Source organism: Anomaloglossus baeobatrachus, chromosome 4 (genome assembly GCF_048569485.1).
Source record: "Anomaloglossus baeobatrachus isolate aAnoBae1 chromosome 4, aAnoBae1.hap1, whole genome shotgun sequence".
NCBI lineage: Eukaryota > Metazoa > Chordata > Amphibia > Anura > Aromobatidae > Anomaloglossus > Anomaloglossus baeobatrachus.
This window is the reverse complement of record NC_134356.1, coordinates 596,664,160-596,685,871: the sequence shown is the minus strand read 5'-3', so window position 1 is coordinate 596,685,871 and position 21,712 is coordinate 596,664,160. Positions and strand designations below refer to the sequence as shown.

The 21,712-nt window shown below is 45.7% G+C and overlaps 1 protein-coding gene across 6 annotated transcripts in view; it reads right to left on the bottom strand.

Annotated features, from left to right (window-relative positions):
* AAK1 (AP2 associated kinase 1) overlaps window positions 1-21,712 on the bottom strand; it is a 205,708-nt gene that overhangs the window by 65,023 nt on the left and 118,973 nt on the right. For 3 of the 6 annotated variants that reach the window (XM_075346164.1, XM_075346167.1, XM_075346169.1), the window contains exons 10-15: window positions 10,439-10,593; window positions 9,058-9,335; window positions 7,129-7,308; window positions 6,090-6,319; window positions 4,770-4,927; window positions 3,506-3,622 (exon numbers count right to left, since the gene is read on the bottom strand). In XM_075346164.1, coding sequence (XP_075202279.1) covers window positions 3,506-3,622; window positions 4,770-4,927; window positions 6,090-6,319; window positions 7,129-7,308; window positions 9,058-9,335; window positions 10,439-10,593 — 1,118 coding nt within the window. Of the gene's footprint in view, window positions 1-117; window positions 217-3,505; window positions 3,623-4,769; window positions 4,928-6,089; window positions 6,320-7,128; window positions 7,309-9,057; window positions 9,336-10,438; window positions 10,594-21,712 lie in introns of all 6 variants that reach the window. The other 3 variants (XM_075346168.1, XM_075346166.1, XM_075346165.1) reach the window with 2 other exon arrangements.

Genomic DNA, 21,712 nt, shown 5'->3' with positions numbered 1-21,712 from the left:
GCCACCACGGACAACATCTGACTGGAGTCTGTGTAATATCCCTGTGTGTATATGTACATGGACACCATGAGGTAAAACGCGTCAGAAATGGTCTCTTCAAATTTTCACTGTCATTACCTGGAGTCTCAGAGAGAGGAAGAGGTAAGAAGGGATCAGGAGTTTTGTGGAGCGGAGGACTGGGCTCCTGACCCTGCACATCCACAGGCTTCTCCACAGCTGAGGTCCAGAGAGAAAGAGCGGAGAAAAGAAACGAGACGAGAGAAAGACAAGTGAGAAGTCAGGAGAAAAGCTGAGGAAATACACAGAGGTAGGGTTTATCGAGGACCACAGAGGAGTGGGTGTCAGGAGCTTGTGGTCAGTGCTCCAAAGATGGATCCATAAGTATTGGGTGATTAATATACAACCCCCACCCATAATTCAGACATGGCGCACGTTATATACTGCAGCAATACAACTACTCATCTCTTAACCCCTTAAAGGACCAGGCAACTTTTTGTTTTTGTGCTTTTATTTTCTTCCCTGTATTCCAAGAGCCTCAACGTTTCTATTTTGTATGGATCTAGCCGTGTGAGGGCTGTTTTCTGCAGGTTTATTTATACTTTTGAATGACACAACTCATTTTACCGTATGATGGAATTTTTTCCCCGCTTAACATCACAAGTGTGCGAAATAGCGAAAGAAGTGAAATTCTGTGGTCATTCTTTCTTGGGGGGGGGGGGGGAGCTCATTTCCAGAGTTCATTTTAAATTAGCATAAAAATACACCTTTATTCCTAAACTTGCAGGAGCAACAAATATTACTCCAAAACACACAAGTCAGGTACTGAAAGCCATCACTAATAGAGGTGAAGAACACCCTGACCACATAGGTTAACACACATAGGTGCGTGCCCAGAGGGGTCACGTGTAGTGATGGCCACTAGAAATAACAAACACATGAAAAAAACTAAACAAACATGAAGAAAATTTGATGTTGCTATAAGCAAAGGACAGTGGTCCACTTGGCAGAAAAAACACAACAAACAAAATAATACCTAAAAAAACAAAATACAATGCACTCCATTGACTGACAATGGTCAGTCATACAGATACATAAAATGTAATAAGTCCTTAGGCATTATAAAAGGAATGGTCTCACCCAATCCCTTTTGGAGGAGGGACATGCAGTCTCTTGGTCCTGAGTAGTGGATGCGTCCGCCATGTACTGGCCCTACCATCTATCAGATATAAAATAACAAAAGACTGCTGCCCCAGACTTCCGTCCTAACAAGGACGGACCACAACTAGGTCTCAAGCTGGACCCCTATGCTGACCCTGATGACATCCCGGCGTCCCGACGCGTTTCGTCACTAAGACTCCTCAGGGGACATGATAGTCGTCAGTCGGGTCCTTGTTGCCAGCCCTCACAAAACCATGTCAGAGTTCATTTTACCATAAAACTTTCCTGGCAGTATGATTCTCCAGGTCATTGCGATTATATACATACCGAGTATGTATAGTTTTTTTTTATTTCAGTGGTGAAAAAAAAAACAAAAAACTTTTGTTGCAACAAAGCCGTGACATTTTCAATTTTGAGGATCTTGAGCTGTGTGAGGGCTTGATTTGCACCCAGAGTTGATATTTGTATTGATATTATTTTGGAGTTTATACGATGGTTTGTTCATCTGGTATTACATTTTTTGTCTGGTGCAGCAGCAGAAAAACTGCAATACTGGTGTTATGATTTTTTTCTTGTTACGCTCTTAACCAATCAGATCAATTTATTTTACATTTTGATAGATCAAACTTTCACAAACGCAACGATATCAAATATATGTATTTTTTATTTCATAATTTTTAATGTGGCAAGGGGGGGGATGATTTGAACTTTTATATTTTAATATATTTTAAAACTTTATTTCTACCTTGTACTGTATTTAATAGTCCCCTTTAGAACCTGCAATAGTCTGCTCACATACATATGATTTATCTCTAATCGAAAAATATATGTTAAATATATATATATTATATATATATATATATATATATATATATATATATATATATATATATATATATATATATATATATACACATACATACGTTATATTATATACGCACACATACATATCTCTCTCACTGTCACAGCTTTGTGTATAGAAGACATCACAGTCTCCAATGAATGCGGACCATAGGCTGCTTTTCATAGGAGTACTGTGATGAGACACAGAAATCACCAGCTGACCTGCTGCTGTCATAAAAACTCATCGGCGTCCTGTAATCACATTGTGGGGGCACTGATGAGGGGTTAGAACGGTGCATCCCTTTGCCGCATGGATTGACAGCGGCAATTAGCAGGTTAACAGCCATGGGCATCTGTTAGAGGTACATGTTGGCCGATTAAATCAGCCAACATGTGCAGGGAAAAATGCCCTCTTGGCGTGCGAGCTGCATCAAAGCCAGGGAGACACAGTACAACATGGGTCATTAAGGGGTTAAAAAGGGAATCAGTTACCAAGTTTTTACTACCCCATCTGAGAACAGCTTAATGTAGGGGCAGAGACTCTGTTTCCAGGGAGGTATCACTTACAGGATTGCTTTATATTTTAATAAAATCACTGTGCTATTTATTAGTTCTCTGAATGATAACCGCACCCACACCACTGATTGGCAGATTTCGGCCTATGCAGTGTAGTGTACACAAAGCTGCCAATCAGCGGTGGGGGTGGTGTTATACAGAGCTCATGGATATGGGGGACTACATGGCAGCACATTTACTAGTCCTCTAGTGATAATCTCCTACTGATAAAACAGTGATCTTACAGTAAGAAGCCCGTTAAGTGACATCACTGGAATCAGGATCTTTGTTTCTACATTATGCTGATATTAAAATTAGGTGGTAAAAATCTGGTAACAGATTCCCTTCAACCCCCCTACCCTCTTTTTTTTTTTTTTTTCTTTTTTTGTTTTTTTACAGGGATGTGGTTATTTAGCCACTGATCTGGATGAGGAGTGGTGCTGCTTATATAAGCTATAGTGGATGTTGCACTTTATCATATATCATGGCCAGTTTATCTGAGCTATTGTACCCCCAACGATCATACACTAGTGTTATATGTAGTTATTACGGCATCAATTTACGTTTAAAAAAAGATCGACTAAAATAGGATCCTACCAATTACACAGCATTGAGTTTGGCGTTGGCAGATGGTATATGAGGCACCACTACGACCTTCTGGATTAAACAACAGATCAAGACAAACCTAACCCATTTGTTTGGAGAACTGTGACCATAGCATCATTTGTTTCGGACTATGCTTATGGGCAAATGTCTGGGTGGTTTTGGTTAGTGGAGGTTTACAGAAAAAAAAGTAACTGGCTTGTTGAGGGCAGGTTAGGCAAAGTAGTGGGAAAGTATGCCCTAAACAAGACCAGTCACCAGGTCACAGTTTTCTTCGAAAAAATTGCCAACTATAAGTTATTACTTCCAACCTTCAACAGACACTTAGTAATATGTGATTATTCACCTGCTCCACTGGAAAACAGAGATGGTCCAAAAGCATCAGCCTGAGAGACAGCAGGGGGTGCCGGGAAGCCGGACAGAAGATCCTCCGCAGAGCTGCTCAACTGCTCTGGAGGTTTATCTAAGAAACCCATGAAAAATAGAAGAGACGGTTGGAGAGCAAAATCGACACAGTCAGCTAATAATTATCCTTACATCAAATAGATCTGTGTGTGTCAGTCAAGGCTGTTTATTCATTTCATCTGCCTGTCTCATAACTTGAGAGAGGCGTTAGGCTACGTGCCCACGGGGACAGTGTCCTGCGGTTATATCCGCAGGACATTCCGCAGGTGCTCCCAGAAATGCGCAACAGAACTTTCTCTGTTTCAATGCTGCGGATATACAGCGGAAGGTCCCGCGGATATGGTGCGGACATTCTGCATTGAGGATACAGTACCATGGCTTCGGCATTGCATCGTCAATGCAGAACAAGTGCGGCAGTGATCGGGGTGCTCATACTTACCTCCATCATGCAGCACCTCGCTTTCCGGCGGCCGAGTCACTGTCAGCGTCTGGTCTGGTGCACTGTGCTGGAGGTGGACGGGCCTGAACTAGCTCCGGCTGTCACATGACCGGAGCTCGTGCAGGCCCCGCCCACCTCTTCCTTCCTGTACCTGGCTGGATCCACCGCGCTGCTGTACACCGGACGGAGAAAGTAACTCGGGTCTCTATCAAGGTAGGTAAGTATATGGGACCCTGCGGAGAAATCCGCAACAATTGACATGCTGCAGATTTTCAAAATCCGCAGCGTGGGCACAGCATTTCCCAAATGCCATAGAAATGGCTGGGAAGTAGCTGAGCTGCAGATTTCTGGAAAATCCGCGGCTTTTCCGCGAGAAATCCGCGGCACAATCCGCGCATTTTCCGCAGTATGGGCACATAGCCTAAGAGTAGGTAACCCGTAACGAGGTATGCCTTGACATGGCTACTGGGCAGATATACAAATGGCCATTTTTGTATGCTAAATAGCTCAATTTTTCCTATATTTCCTCAAGTAGTAATGCAGGTCTATATTCTGCCGTTCATGGTTTGCATGCTGTATCATTTCAGAGTACAGCTGTCTTTTTGTTGCTGTGATAAATTAAGAGGCCATCACCAGCACATTCTCCTGATCCAAATCCACCTAACAATTGGAGCGCAGCCCTTTCATTCACACATCTCAAAACACACACAAACAACATTTTAAAGAACAGAACAAATGTAATTTCACAAAAATTGTCACATCTTACTTTCTCCCAGCTTGGCAAAATCCTTATTAAGGAGTTCTTCTGCGGTGAGTTTAGAGAAGTTGTCATCATCAAATGGGTTCCACCCAGAAGACTCCGGGGGGTTGTGGACATTCTGCTGTGAGGTCCTTGGAGATCCAGAGGGGGTTGTAGTAGCTGATCTTGGAGATGGAAAGACAAAGGCATTACAGGGTGACCAATACTTGGACAATCTGTAAGTGACAAAGTGCTATTTCACCTCCCACACTGGCACCGCTGCAGCGATATCCAGGCTACATCTGCCAGTGCTTGTGTGACGGTAATAAGTCACATGAGCGCTTCATACCATCTCCAGACACTGATCGGCTGCAGGGTTTGTGAGACAAGGTCATGGTAACACTGGTAGACACAGTCCATATATCACTGGAACGGCAATGGTCCAGGAGGTGAATATATGCAATTTTTATGTTACTTGGGGCACAGCTTCACTTAAAAGGGTTGTCCAAGTAGTAGACACCAACTTTTAAATCATACAAAAGGTCCTTAAAAGATTTATGCAAAATTGGCTTAAAATGGGTGTCCCCTGCTTTTACATTCATGGCGTGTCCTTAAGATAGGTCATCAATGTCTGATCGGCAAGGGTCCGACTCCTGGCACCCCTGCGATTAGTTGTTGTAGATCCCGGCGGCAGCAGCAGGCATCTGGAAATGCTCAGTTCCGTAGCTGCTCCATCTTCGGATAGTGGTAGGGGCCGGGTACTGCACACCTGCCTCCTATTGATTATAATGGGAGGTGGATCTGCAGTACCCAGCCGCGGCCACTATCAGAAGACGGAGCAGCTCTGGAACTGAGCATTTCCAGCGGCCGGCTGCTGCCAGGACAGAGAACATCTGATCAGCGGGTGTGTGACACCGGCCAACCAGACATTGATAACCTATTCCAAGCTTAGGCCATCAATGTTAAAGTAGTGGACAACCCCTTTACAAGTAGAATTTAATTAAATCCACTATTAAATAAAATTCTTCCTGTGTTTAATGGAGAGTACTTTTCCTGTCATATCCCAAAACCAGACAGAAGGTAAAATGCTTTAGAAGCTAAGGCCATGGAGGTGAGTAGGTCCAGCAGCCACGTAGGTAGTCCACGGCTGCCAAATCAGAGCCCTGCAAACTTCTTTTTACCCGATTAGTTGGGCTCCAGAAGACCGGGATGCAGAAACAGTAGGGCACCGATCCGGCAGCAACGAACTATCAACGTGGTCACTGACAGGGTCCTGCTATTTATTTTTCTCATCTCTACATATTACCATTACTTACACTGGCCAGTTAGGTGTTCAGTTATACATACTTTGACTTATTGAGGTTTGCCTCAGCCGCTGCTGCCTGGAGTAGCTGTGTGGATTTACTAGCAGGAACACCAAATACAGCGCTGTGGGTGACATCGCTCAGGATCCTCCTGTGCCCCCCACGCTGAGTCTTAGGAGATGATGGTGGAGTGAAGGAGCCCAGTTTGGATCCTGTAGCAGGCTGTGTTGTGGCGGATTGCGCTTTTTGCGAGGCTCTTGGCGGAGCTTGGACCTATTGTATATAAAAAAAACAGTTAAAATTAAAATCAACAGTCGACTAAAGGGCCATTTACACGCTGCGACATCACTAACTATATATCGTCGGAGGTCACGGTGTTTGTGACGCACATCCGGCGTCGTTCGCGACATCGCAGCATGTGAGACCAATGAGCGACCTTAAACGATCTCAAAAGAGACAAAAATCGTTTGTCTGTGAGAGGTCGTTCACTTACCATTTATCGTTGTCTGGTCAGTAGCGATGTTGTTTGTCGTTCCTGAGACCGCACACATCCCTGTGTGTGACACCGCAGAAACTGGGAACAACATCGCACCTGCGGCCGCCGGTAATGAGGAAGGAAGGAGGTGGGCGGAATGTTAGTCCCGCTCATCTCTGCCCCTCCGCTTTATTGGGCGGCCGCATAGTGACGTCGCTTTGACGCCGAACGAACCATCCCCTTAGAAAAGGAGGCGGTTCGCCAGCAACGGCGACGTCGCTAGGCAGGCAAGTAGTGTGACAAGTGTTCGCGACGCTGTGCGACATGGGCAGCGATTTGCCCGTGACGCACAACCGATGGGGGCGGGTACGCACGCTAGCGATATCGGTACAGATATCGCAGCGTGTAAAGTGCTCTTAAGGTATTCCTGGAAGACCATGGTGGTCTCTAATATCTCATCTGGGAAGGGCAGGTTACAGAATATCTACTACAAATAATAAGTACAATAATATAGAATGTTATTAATTGAAGCAGTCATCGTCAAGTCTTGTCTGTATGAAATACACCCTAGTATTGTATAAAATGTAAGTCTAAAATGCAAATATACCTGTTCCTGAGCAGCAGGGACTGGAACGTTTGTCGGCAAGGCTTGTGCCTGAGTGGGAGCCTGCATTGGGGCCACCACTTTCTGCTGCATTGCAGCCTGCTGGGCCAGGATCTGTTGCTGCTGCTGCTGTTGTTGTATATAGTAGGCTTGAAGCATCTGCTGCTGCTGCATGGCCTGCATCTGTGGATCACAAGCAACATGATCATTTTTTTTGGTCATATGAACTATATCGTAGAAGTGTTTATTTTATGTAGGGTAGGAGATTTGAACATAAATTGCACGAATATATTATATATACATATACATACATACATATACATATACATACACATATACATACACATACACACACATACATACATACACACACATACATACATATACATACATATACATACATATACATACATATACATACATACATACACATACACACACATACACACACATACACACACATACACACACATACACATACATACACATACATATACATACATATACATACATATACATACATATACATACACATACATACACATACATACACATACATACACATACACACATATATATATATATATATATATATATATATATATATATATATATATATATATATATATATATATATATATATATATATATATATACATATATATACACATATATATACACATATATATATACACATATAAGAACTCTGCAATTTGAATTTAACTTAAAACATGTTTCACCATTCCGCTTTTGCAGCTTGCATGAATTACAATGCACTGCAAGCTGCTCAATGTCATTTAGGATCATTCCAGACTCTCCAACACTCTCTCTATTCCACTGAATGCATAGTAGAAGGAGTTTCATTACAAGAATGTCTATATAAATTACAGGTGCTGCTATGTGCTAGTGATCAAAGGTGTTCCAACTTCAAAGACACCTACCGATCGGTCAAAACATCAGTCTGAAATGCAAAGCTCCTGCATCAGCTGCACGCACACACTGGTCTACGAGCGCATTAGTATGGCCTTTGGCTCACTATAGAGTAATATAAGTATCCACACACTTACTATTAAGCCCATACAATGCCTTGTGTGCATTGCTCATATAGTAAAGCACAATTAAGAGAAGTGATTTGACCGATCACCATGGGTCTCAGGACCCAGGTCCTCACTTACAGCAAATAGCAGCCCCTATAATACATAAAAAGGTTTGGGAATGAGAAGACAGTGCTGGAGAGAAAGCCAATTGGTAGCCCAGAGCAGCTTGCAATGCATGGAAACACATGCAAGCTGTAGAAGCAAAATCATTAATTTGGTTTTATTAGAAATAATAAAAATAAAGTGCCCCCCACATAAGAACATTTATCCAAAAAAAAAAAAAAAAAAAAAGTGTCTAAAGCTTATAAATAGGCAATAGGCAAGTCATAAAATTAAAAACTGATAATTGGCTACAATTGGTCAACCATGTCGAAACAAGGCTGGAGACCACACTTCTAGTTTCCAAATGTCTCTAGCATGTGAGCACCTATGACAACTCCAACCTTGCAGCGTTCTACTGGCAACCATTAGACAGAACTGATATCATCGCACTTTTTATCCCGTATGACTATCTGTATAATAGCCACATACCCGCTCCTCTTGTTTTCTTGATATGTAGTTAATAATTGACTTGGAGGACATTTGTCTGTAGCCTCAGTGCCAACAAAATGCCAAATCACTCCTACACTGCTGCTGTAGGCCAGTTTGCATGTCTGTGGGAAGACAGTCTATATTTGCAGGCCATATAGTCTCCCGACATATATTCTGTCATACGTCCATAAATACCAGAAAGATAATCAAGAGCCCTTTGTATTACATAGCTTTTAAACTTGTATTTGTAGGAAACAACTTACAGAACGTACACAAGGGTCTTTTACTAAAGCATAAACCCTACCTGCTGAGCTTGGAGCATCTGCTGCTGATACAGTGCTGCTGCCTGTTGCTGCTGCAGAAGTTGCTGCTGCTTGAGATAAAGTTGCTGCTGCGGGTGAGATGCTGGCTGGGTAGTTGGGGTTGCAGGTGGCTGCACAGGAACTGCGGTCTGCGGAGCGGTAGTCACTGGGGTGGCCGGTTGCTGAGAAGGTTGGGCCGGTTTAGGAGTTTGGGGAGGTTGAGTAACTGGTTTTGCAGTTGGCTGTACAGGAGCAGGGGCTGTGGGCTGGATAGGAGCTGCTGTAGGAAAACACAAAAACATGGAGAATAGGAAGCTACAATTAGGAAAACTGGTACGACAAGCAGCAAAAGTCTGGAACAAGGAAGAACAATGTTGGTAACATAGTTGGAAATAAAAGCAAGGATAGTTTATAAACATCTGTACCTGAGGGTCAAGGGTGACCACTATGGTATGGCTAGACAACTACATATGCCTAAATACTCCAGTTTAATCAAAGCCAGTCTATATAACTGAGCTTGGGATTCTCCTAAGGTTGTGAGAATACGATATATTTTCTATGTGCTTTTCTACTGTGAGAATACAATATATTTTTTATATGCTATTCTATAACCAAGTTTTTTTTTGTATATGAGTAACAAGATACTGTAAGCATGTGTACACTGAAGTCTGCCGATGATGTTTAATACAAGGAAACAGAATGAAGATGTTGATAATGATGACTGGCTGCATCTAATCCATGGCTAGTGGGTTACATGATAAGGACTTTGCAAGCTATGGCAGAAGAGGAAATCAAATCTCTAATATGGACAAACATCACAGGCTTTCTGCATATGCTTTTAATATAACCAATTGCATACTTAGGAATGTTGCTAAGAGATTAACCCCTTATTGCTCTATAAAAAGGGCATGTGTATAACAAATAAAGCACAAGGGGTGTGCACCTGCTCTTACTGAGAGGAGTTTATAACAGCTATAATTGTATGGTCTGAATTCCTTTGGTGGCAACTCAGTAACTTTCAATTTGAGATTTAGCAGACATTCATTGGAAGAAGGAGATTTCCCTAAACTGTGGAATTCTCCTTAACAGTTGGGGCCGCAACTCTGATTGGAATTTTCCTTAACAAGGTTTATGGGAGAGCTAGATAACCGCTGTTATAGGAAAACACAAATGAAACCTGGAGAATAAGAGGCTACAAGAATAGTCCGACTGCCAGCCAAAAGCAGATGTTGGTGAAAGTAGGATCAAGTATGACTGATTTCAACATGCCAGGTCCTGTTTTTCTCAGAAACCTTTGGCAGTGGTTTAATCCTCTCTAATCATTGAGAACGCTGACTGTCCCATTGGTGAAAAATCAATGGGTGACCCTAGAGCCACACATACCTGATGGGGCAGCAGCTGGCTGCACTGTAGCCCTTTTTCGTGGAGTCAGAGCCGGCTGAATCGGAAGCATTCCAGGGTTTGGTTGGGTCTGACCTGCTTTTGGTCTTTGACGAGGAGCAATGGAAGTTTCAGTAGTTGGAACAGGGTCTGTCAGCCTGCAAAACAGGAATAGGAAAAATTCACTATATAGCCATTTCTAGTCTTCAATTAGAGAGTGTTGTTAAATGGGTAAAATTCCAAAGTCCTTGAAATGGTGGAAAAAAAAAAAAGTTTCAATCTACAGTATTGGCACCACTACGTCTTCAGGTGAGGATTAAACTATCATCTCAGCAATTGTGAAAACTCCCACAGGGGTTTGTTAAATAACACTGGGGAACAATTTGAAAAAAAAATTGTTGAGTTAGGTTTTTGAGCTGATTTATACTAAAATTGGCATGCTGATTCCAAAAATGTAGTCAGTTTTTTTTCCATCACGTCAAGTTTTTCCTCCTCAACTTACCTGCCATAGAAGCACAATTGCACCGATTTCTGTAATAAGACTTGTTATCTGAGTACAATTCACTCATATACAGCTACGTGGCAACTTGTAAGAGAAGTCACAACTGAGACAGTGTGGTGAGAGGTGTGTGCAGCTCCCAATGCGTCATAATTATCAATATCTTTACACAAAAATGTATCATAGTAAGAATAAATAGGATTTGTGATAGCTTTTCTCTTTACATTGGGCGCTTAGTTGTAATTTATATATCTTTTATGATTTTTTTCTTTGTTAGTTTTCAAAGCTTGTAACTTTCCATCTCAGTGCTTTATTTGCTTATGTACATATTTCCTTTGTTTCAGATCATGTCTGCTCCTTCTTCCTCTCGTCGTAAATGCCTAAACAACCCTGACTCCTTCTGCTATATTTAGGGTGTTTTCACCATTCCAGTTCAAAGGGCAAACATCAGTGCATTTGTCAAACAAGCATATTTTGCATATTTTAAAGTAAAACTCGATGATCAAGATAAGCCATGGGCCCCTCACATAGTGTGCAAGCAGTGTGTCGAGAGTTTACGGATGTGGACCAAAGGAACACGTGAAAAGTTGGCATTTGGTATCCCCATGGTGTGGAGAGAGCAAAAAAGTCATTCCACAGACTGTTACTTCTGTTTAGTGAAAACATCAGGATTTAACAGGAAAAATAAAAGTAAAATAGAATATCCAAATCTACCGTCAGCTATCAGACCAATGCCTCATTCAGCTGAAATTCCAGTGGCAGTTTTCGAGCAGCTACCATCTCTAGAAGTTCTGAGTGATGTTGACGAACACAGTGACAGCAATGATGCAGAATTTGAAATTCACAAGGATTCAGTTCGTAAGGGATTTGATCAGCACGAGTTAAATGATTTAGCATGTGAATTGGGCTTATCAAAAAAAGCTTCAGAATTACTAGCATCAAGGCTGAATGAGAAACAGTTACTTGAACAAGGAGCGAAGGTATCATACTTTCGTACTAGAGAAAGTACATTTTTGCAGTACTTTCGGTGTGACAGCGGTTTTGTGTTTTGCCATAATATTCCTGGTTTACTACAAGAATTAGGGCTTTCAATGTACAATCCAAATGAATGGCGACTGTTTATTGATAGCTCAAAGCGGAGTCTTAAGTGTGTCCTTCTACATAATGGCAATTTATTTGGTGCAGTCCCTATTGGGTATTCGGTCTCTCTTCGTGAAGAATATGGAGATGTAAAGAGAGTTATTGAAATATGACACACACAATTGGATCATCTGTGTTGACCTTAAAATGGTTTGCTTCCTTCTTGGTCAGCAACGTGGGTACACAAAGTATCCCTGCTTTCTCTGTATGTGGGATAGCAGAGCTCGAGAAAAGCATTGGGTTGAGTCGAATAGGCCTCCAAGATCTGGTCTTAAACCTGAAGATCCTAACATTCTACATCAGCCACTTGTTGACAGGAAGAATATACTATTCCCACCTCTGCACATAAAACTAGGTCTCATGAAGCAATTTGTAAAAGTATTGCCAACTGACGGCGACTGTTTTAAGTACATCATGTTGGCACTTCCTGGACTGTCCATTGAAAAAAATCAAGGCTGGTGTGTTTGATGGTCCACAAATTCGACAGCTCAAAGATGAACATTTCACCGGGACTATGTCAGATCTTGAGAAGAATGCTTGGTTATCATTCAAAGACGTCGTCAAGAACTTTCTTGGAAATACACGTGCAAGTAATTACAAAGAAATTGTTCAACTATTGGTGAGCTGCAAAGCGCTTGGTTGCAACATGAGTATTAAACTACATTTTCTGCATTGCCATCTTGCCAACTTTCCGGAAAGAAGGGAATTTTGTTTACTTACCGTAAATTCCTTTTCTTCTAGCTCCTATTGGGAGACCCAGACAATTGGGGTGTATAGCTTCTGCCTCCGGAGGCCACACAAAGTATTACACTTTAAAAGTGTAACCCCTCCCCTCTGCCTATACACCCTCCCGTGCATCACGGGCTCCTCAGTTATTGTGCAAAAGCAGGAAGGAGGAAACTTATAAATTGGTCTAAGGTAAATTCAATCCGAAGGATGTTCGGAGAACTGAAAACCATGAACCAAAAGAACAATTCAACATGAACAACATGTGTACACAAAAGAACAACCAGCCCGAAGGGAACAGGGGCGGGTGCTGGGTCTCCCAATAGGAGCTAGAAGAAAAGGAATTTACGGTAAGTAAACAAAATTCCCTTCTTTGTCGCTCCATTAGGAGACCCAGACAATTGGGACGTCCAAAAGCAGTCCCTGGGTGGGTAAAAGAATACCTCGATAAAAAGAGCCGAAACGACCCCCTCTTACAGGTGGGCAACCGCCGCCTGAAGGACTCGCCTACCTAGACTGGCGTCTGCCGAAGCATAGGTATGCACTTGATAGTGTTTCGTGAAAGTGTGCAGACTAGACCACGTAGCTGCCTGACACACCTGCTGAGCCGTAGCACGGTGCCGCAATGCCCAGGACGCACCCACGGCTCTGGTAGAATGGGCTTTCAGCCCCGAAGGAAGCAGAAGCCCAGAAGAACGGTAGGCTTCAAGAATCGGTTCCTTGATCCACCGAGCCAAGGTTGACTTGGAAGCCTGCGAACCCTTACGCTGGCCAGCGACAAGGACAAAGAGCGCATCTGAACGGCGCAGGGGCACCGTGCGAGACACGTAGAACCGGAGTGCTCTCACTAGATCTAATGAGTGCAAATCCTTTTCACATTGGTGAATTGGATTAGGGCAAAATGAAGGTAAGGAGATATCCTGATTGAGATGAAAAGGAGATACCACCTTAGGGAGAAATTCCGGAACAGGACGCAGAACCACCTTAACCAGGAAGGGGGCTTTGCAGGACAGAGCTGCCAGCTTCGACACTCTACGGAGTGATGTAACTGCCACTAGAAAGGCCACCTTCTGCGAAAGACGTGATAAAGAGACATCCCGCAGCGGCTTGAAAGGTGGTTTCTGAAGAGCCGTTAGCACCCTGTTAAGGTCCCAGGGTTCCAGCGGACGCTTGTAAGGTGGGACTATGTGGCAAACTCCCTGCAGGAACGTGCGGACCTGCGGAAGCCTGGCCAGACGCTTTTGAAAAAATACGGATAGCGCCGATACTTGTCCCTTGAGAGAGCCGAGTGACAAACCCTTGTCCATTCCGGATTGAAGGAATGAAAGAAAAGTGGGTAAGGCAAAAGGCCAGGGAGTAAAACCATTATTAGAACACCAGGATAAGAAGATCCTCCAAGACCTGTAATAGATCTTGGCGGACGTTGGTTTCCTGGCCTGTCTCATGGTGGCAATGACATCCTGAGATAACCCTGAAGACGCTAGGAGCCAGGACTCAATGGCCACACAGTCAGGTTGAGGGCCGCAGAATTCAGATGGAAAAACGGCCCTTGTGACAGCAAGTCTGGGCGGTCTGGAAGCGCCCACGGTTGATCCACCGTGAGATGCCACAGATCCGGGTACCACGACCGCCTCGGCCAATCTGGAGCGACGAGAATGGCGCGACGGCAGTCGGACCTGATCTTGCGCAACACTCTGGGCAGCATCGCCAGAGGAGGAAATACATAAGGCAGTCGAAACTGCGACCAATCCTGAACTAATGCGTCCGCCGCCAGAGCTCTGTGATCTTGAGACCGGGCCATGAATGCCGGGACTTTGTGGTTGTGCCGTGACGCCATAAGATCGACGTCCGGCGTTCCCCAGTGGCGACAGATCTCTCGAAACACGTCTGGGTGAAGAGACCATTCCCCCGCGTCCATGCCCTGACGATTGAGAAAATCTGCTTCCCAGTTTTCTACGCCCGGGATGTGAACTGCGGAGATGGTGGAGGCTGTGGCTTCCACCCACTGCAGAATCCGTCGGACTTCCTGGAAGGCTTGACGACTGCGAGTGCCGCCTTGGTGGTTGATGTATGCGACGGCAGTGGCGTTGTCCGACTGGATACGGATCTGCCTGCCCTCCAGCCACCGATGAAAAGCAAATAGGGCTAGATACACTGCCCTTATCTCCAGAATATTGATCTGAAGAGATGACTCTACCGAAGTCCAGGTTCCCTGAGCCCTGTGGTGGAGGAAAACCGCTCCCCACCCTGACAGGCTCGCGTCCGTGGTGACCACAGCCCAGGTTGGGGGTAGGAAGGAATTTCCTTGCGATAGAGAATTGGGAAGGAGCCACCACTGAAGAGACGTCTTGGTTGCAAGGGAAAGCGAGACGTTCCTGTCGAGGGAAGTCGACCTCCTGTCCCATTTGCGGAGAATGTCCCACTGGAGTGGCCGCAGATGGAATTGCGCGAAGGGCACTGCCTCCATCGCTGCCACCATCTTCCCCAGGAAGTGCATGAGGCGCCTTAAGGGGTGTGACTGACCCCGAAGAAGTGATTGCACCCCTGCCTGCAGAGAAAGCTGTTTGTCCAGCGGTAGCTTGACTACCGCTGACTGTGTATGAAACTCCATCCCGAGGTAAGTCAGTGATTGGGTCGGTGTCAACTTGGATTTTGGGAAGTTGATGATCCACCCGAACTGCTGGAGAGTCGCCAGAGCTACGGTAAGGCTGTTTTGACACGCCACCTGAGAAGGTGCCCTGACTAGGAGATCGTCTAAGTAGGGAATCACCGAGTGGCCCTGAGAGTGTAGGACCGCCACAACGGATGCCATGACCTTGGTGAACACCCGTGGGGCTGTCGCTAGGCTGAAAGGCAATGCCACGAACTGAAGGTGTTCGTCCCCGATGGCGAAACGCAAGAAGCGTTGATGTTCGGGTGCGATCGGCACATGGAGATAAGCATCCTTGATGTCGATCGATGCTAGGAAGTCTCCTTGTGACATCGATGCGATGACCGAGCGGAGAGATTCCATCCGAAACCGTCTGGTCCTCACATGTCTGTTGAGTAGTTTGAGGTCCAGAACGGGACGGAATGAACCGTCCTTCTTTGGCACCACGAACAAGTTGGAGTAAAAGCCGCGACCATGTTCCTGAGGAGGAACAGGGGTCACAACTCCTTCTGTCTTCAGAGCGTCCACCGCCTGAAAAAGTGCGTCGGCCCGATCGGGGGGCGGAGAGGTTCTGAAGAAACGAGTCGGAGGACGAGAGCTGAACTCTACCCTGTAACCGTGAGACAGAATGTCTCTCACCCATCGGTCTTGAACATGTGGCCACCAGGCGTCGCAAAAGCGGGAGAGCCTGCCACCGACCGAGGATGCGGTTCGGGGATGCCGAGAGTCATGAAGAGGCCGCCTTGGAGGCATTGCCTCCGGTGGCTTTTTGGGGGCGTGACTTAGCCCGCCACGCATAGGAGTTCCTCTGGCCTTTCTCCGGCCTGCTGGACGAAGAGGATTGGGACTTGGCGGAGGGACGAAAGGACCGAAACCTCGATTGTATTTTCCGTTGCTGAGGTCTCTTCGGTTTGGACTGGGGTAAGGAGGAGTCCTTTCCCTTGGATTCCTTAATAATCTCATCCAATCGTTCGCCAAACAATCGGTCGCCAGAAAACGGCAAACCGGTTAAGAACCTCTTGGAAGCCGAGTCCATTCGCGCAGCCACATGGCCCTGCGGACTGCCACAGAATTAGCGGATGCCACCGCTGTACGGCTAGCAGAGTCCAGGACTGCGTTCAGGGCGTAGGAAGAAAAAGCTGACGCCTGAGAAGTCAAAGACGCAACCTGCGGAGCAGAATTACGTGTGACCGCATTAATCTCAGCCAGACAAGCTGAGATAGCTTGGAGTGCCCACATGGCTGCAAAAGCCGGGGCAAAAGACGCGCCCGTGGCTTCATAGATGGATTTCACCAGGAGCTCTATCTGCCTGTCAGTGGCATCTTTTAGCGATGAGCCATCTGCAACCGATACCACAGATCTAGCCGCCAATCTAGAGACTGGAGGATCCACCTTGAGACATTGAGCCCAACCCTTAACTACGTCAGAGGGGAAGGGGTAACGCGTGTCAGTAAGGCGCTTAGTAAAGCGCTTGTCCGGAACCGCTCTGGGTTTCTGGACAGCATCTCTGAAGTTAGAGTGATCGAAAAACGCACTCAGTGTACGTTTAGGGAACCGAAACTGGTGTTTCTCCTGCTGAGAAGTCGACTTCTCTACAGGTGGAGGCGGGGGAGATAGATCTAACACCTGGTTGATGGACGAGATAAGGTCATTTACTAAAGGTCCAGTCACACTAAGCAACTTACCAGCGATCCCAACAACGATAGGGATCGCTGGTAAGTTGCTAGGAGGTTGCTGGTGAGCTGTCACACTGCGACGCTCCAGCGATCCCACCAGCAACCTGACCTGGCAGGGATCGCTGGAGCGTGGCTACACGAGTTGCTGGTGAGCTCACCAGCAACCAGTGACCAGCCCCCAGTCTCCTAGTTACAGCACACATCAGGTTAATTAACCCGATGTGTGCTGCAGCTAAATGTGCACAGAGCAGGGAGCAGCGCACAATGCTTAGCGCTGGCTCCTTGCTCTCCTAGTTACAGCACACATCGGGTTAATTACCTGATGTGTGCTGCAGCTAAATGTGCACAGAGCAGGGAGCAGCGCACAATGCTTAGTGCTGGCTCCTTGCTCTCCTAGTTACAGCACACATCGGGTTCATTACCTGATGTGTGCTGCAGCTACATGTGCACACAGCAGGAGCCGGCACTGACAGTGAGAGCGGAGGAGGCTGGTATCAAAGGTAAATATCGGGTAACCAAGGACAGGGCTTCTTGGTTACCCGATGTTTACATTGGTTACCAGCCTCAGCAGAAGCCGGCTCCTGCTCACTGCACATTAGTTGTTGCTGTCTCGCTGTCACACACAGCGGGACAGCAACAACTAAAAAATGGCCCAGGACATTCAGCAACAACCAACGACCTCACAGCAGGGGCCAGGTTGTTGCTGGATGTCACACACAGCAACATCGCTAGCAACGTCACAAAAGTTGTTCGTTACCAGCGATGTTGCTAGCGATGTTGCTTAGTGTGACGGGGCCTTTAGGCGTCCCCTTCAGGTGTATCAAGATTGAGAGCAACGTCAGGGTCAGAGCCCTGAGCTGCGACGTCCGCCTCGTCCTCCAGAGAGTCCTCAAGCTGGGAACCCGAGCAGCGTGAAGAAGTCGGGGAAGATTCCCAGCGAGCCCGCTTAGCCGGTCTGGGACTGTGGTCCGGGCAGGAGTCCTCCACGTGAGACCTAGGGCCCCCCTGGGAGCGCGCTGCGGCGCGGACCGAGGGGGGCCTGGAGGCGACGATCCAACAGGGCCCGGGGCCTGTGTAAGGAACGGTCTGGACTGCAAAGCCTCTAGCAGCTTGGCAGACCATTTGCCCATAGACTGAGCCATGGATTGTGAAAGTGACTCAGAGAGTTTCTCAGCAAAAACGGCAAACTCTGTCCCTGCCGCCTGGACAGGGGGAGCAGGGGGGTCTACCTGAGCCGAGGGGCCCACTAGTGACCGAGGCTCCAGCTGAGCAAGCAAAACAGGGGTCGAGCATTGCTCACAGTGAGGGTAGGTGGAACCCGCAGGTAACATAGCCGCACAAAAGGTACAGGTCGCAAAAAAACCCTGTGCCTTAGCACCCTTGCTCCTTGTGGACGACATGCTGTTGTCTCCTAGGAGAGTGATCACTGAGGGTATATGGGAAAGGGTATATAGCCCGACCGAACAGAAGTATATATATATATATATATATATATATATATAAATAATACGTATCTATTCCGGCACCCTAAGGGGACCAGCACCGGGTGACCGGTGTGGCTTACCGACCGCTAAAAAGCGGAGTGTGTGTCCTCCAGATTCCCTGCCTTAGGCCTCCCAGATTTGCAGAGCTCTTTCCTGGTAATCCTCCACCGGCAGAATGCCAAAAAAATGGCTGCCGGAGCTCTCTGGGGAGGAGTGGAGCCGTGGGCGGCGCTAGAAAAGTGCCGGAATCTGGGGTCCCCACAGTGATCAGTGAGGGGGGAGGAAACATACAGGATGCTCCGGCCCTCAAATCCGACGTCAGGTCGGCAGTCCCGCCCTTACCCCTGACAGGCAGGCCCGGGGGCGGGAGTTTTGCTACTAGGCCGCAATGAAGCCGGGGACTAAATTTAAGACCGCGGCCGACAAGCAGGCGCGGTCGGCGCGGAAGTCCGCTGGTCTTCACAAAACAGCAGCTGCTGCAGCGTCCGGGAAGAAGGCGCTCCATGCACAGCCCCCATGGGGACACAGAGTACCTTAGAGATGCAGGGCCCGGTCCCTGAGGATGAATAGACTCCTGTCCAGCAGATTCCCACAGGGGCTGCGGAGGGAGCACGGTCCCAGTAAATGGATGACCGGTCAGGATCCCACTTCTCCCAGAGCCGCTAAGGGATGGTGAAGGAAAACGGCATGAGGCTCCAGCCTTTGTACCCGCAATGGGTACCTCAACCTTAACAGCACCGCCGACGTAGTGGGGTGAGAAGGGAACATGCCGGGGGCCCACTTTTCTTCCAACCGATATAACTAATATGAGAATGCATGAGTGGATGTGTGCCTCCTTCCACACAAAGCATAAAACTGAGGAGCCCGTGATGCACGGGAGGGTGTATAGGCAGAGGGGAGGGGTTACACTTTTTAAAGTGTAATACTTTGTGTGGCCTCCGGAGGCAGAAGCTATACACCCCAATTGTCTGGGTCTCCCAATGGAGCGACAAAGAAATCTTGGTGCTGTTAGCGATGAGCAAGGTGAACAATTTCACCAAGATTTGGAGGTTATGGAATACCGTCACCAGGGTAGATGGGATGTACATATGATGGCTGACTATTGCTGGAGCATCAAACGTGATTGTCCTCAAGTTAAACACTCCAGAAAAAGCTATAAATGTACATTTTTACCTTAAATACTTATATATATATATATATATATATATATATATATATATATATATATATATATATATATATATATATATATATATATATATATATATATATATATATATATACACACACGTACATACATACACACACACATACACACATATATATTCACATATACACACACACACACACACACACACACACATGTACACATCTCTATCTATCTATATATATATATATCTCCTTTGTAAAAAAAACATGATGGTGTTAAAAAACATTTGTCATGCCTATTTCTTATATATTTCATTTTTTGTTCATATTTGTACTATTTAAAAAAAAAAAAAAAAAACTTTTTAGGTACAGTAGTTTACATATTTTTGAGAAGACAAAAATCCTATAGTTCAAAAACTTGACGTGATAGAGAAAAACTGAGATCATATCTGGATTCAGCATCCAAAAATTAATTAAGAACAGTTGTCTGACCTAACTCCTAAAAAATTGCGTTCCCCAGTGTAATTTGTAAAAGTAGAAATACAACGCGTTTCAACTGTAAGGCCTTCCTCAGGTCAATATAAAATAGAGCGCCCATCTTGTGTTAAATGGGTAAAATTGCAAAGCCCTTGAAATAATAAGCAACTTTGCAATTTACCTCTTATTAAAAAATCCTCTCCACTCCAAGAATGAAGGGATTTTTAATTCTAGAATTTTCAGCTTGTGTATAGGTCACCCAATGGACTGCAAAGGTGGCCGGTTACTAGGCAAGGGGCACATTCTTGCAAAAAACTTTTTAATTTAGAGCCACTGCTGCCCCGAATCTGGTTGCATCGTTGGATGTGGTCACCTTCAGTCTCCCTGTGCTCCTCCGATGCTGCGGTGGAAAAGCGATGTCTACTTGTAGCATCAAAATGCACAGCTCAGGTCAGTGGCACAGCCATTCCCCTGGTCTGAACAGTCAACCTTCAGGCACACACTGACTGCCAGCAAGCAGGGACCAATACTGAACATAAAAACAAGAGAAAACCCCTTTGACCTCCAAGAAATCAAAATATGTTTTCTGGACAACTTGATTTGATATGTTAAACTAGAGGAATATGTAAATAACAGACAAAAAGGGGTCCTCCTGTAGAGTCAAAGCAGAGAGCCTAAAATTCAGAAAGACAAACATAAGAGGAATGCCAGCCAAACCTGTTGACGTCTACTGCTCATGGAGTGCTCCGACGACAGATGTTGGAACATGGAAAAAGTTGGGAATGTTGGATTTTAGACTTCTCTCCTGTCCCCACTGATACAACAAGCATACTTGACCAAACTTAGAGCACGTGTAAGAGGTGGTGAAAAGAAGGGAATTTTGTTACTTACCGTAAATTCCTTTTCTTCTAGCTCCTATTGGGAGACCCAGACGATTGGGTGTATAGTACTGCCTCCGGAGGCCACACAAAGCATTACACTAAAAAGTGTAAGGCCCCTCCCCTTCTGGCTATACACCCCCAGTGGGATCACTGGCTCACCAGTTTTAGAGCAAAAGCAAGAAGGAGGAAAGCCAATAACTGGTTTAAACAAATTCACTCCGAAGTAACATCGGAGAACTGAAAACCATTCAACATGAACAACATGTGTACCCGAAAAACAACCAAAAATCCCGAAGGACAACAGGGCGGGTGCTGGGTCTCCCAATAGGAGCTAGAAGAAAAGGAATTTACGGTAAGTAACAAAATTCCCTTCTTCTTCGGCGCTCCATTGGGAGACCCAGACAATTGGGACGTCCAAAAGCTGTCCCTGGGTGGGTAAAGAAATACCTCATGTTAGAGCTGGAAAACAGCCCTTCCCTACAAGGAGGCAACCGCCGCCTGCAGGACTCTTCTACCTAAGCTGGCATCCGCCTAAGCGTAGGTATGCACCTGACAATGCTTGGTGAAAGTGTGCAGACTCGACCAGGTAGCTGCC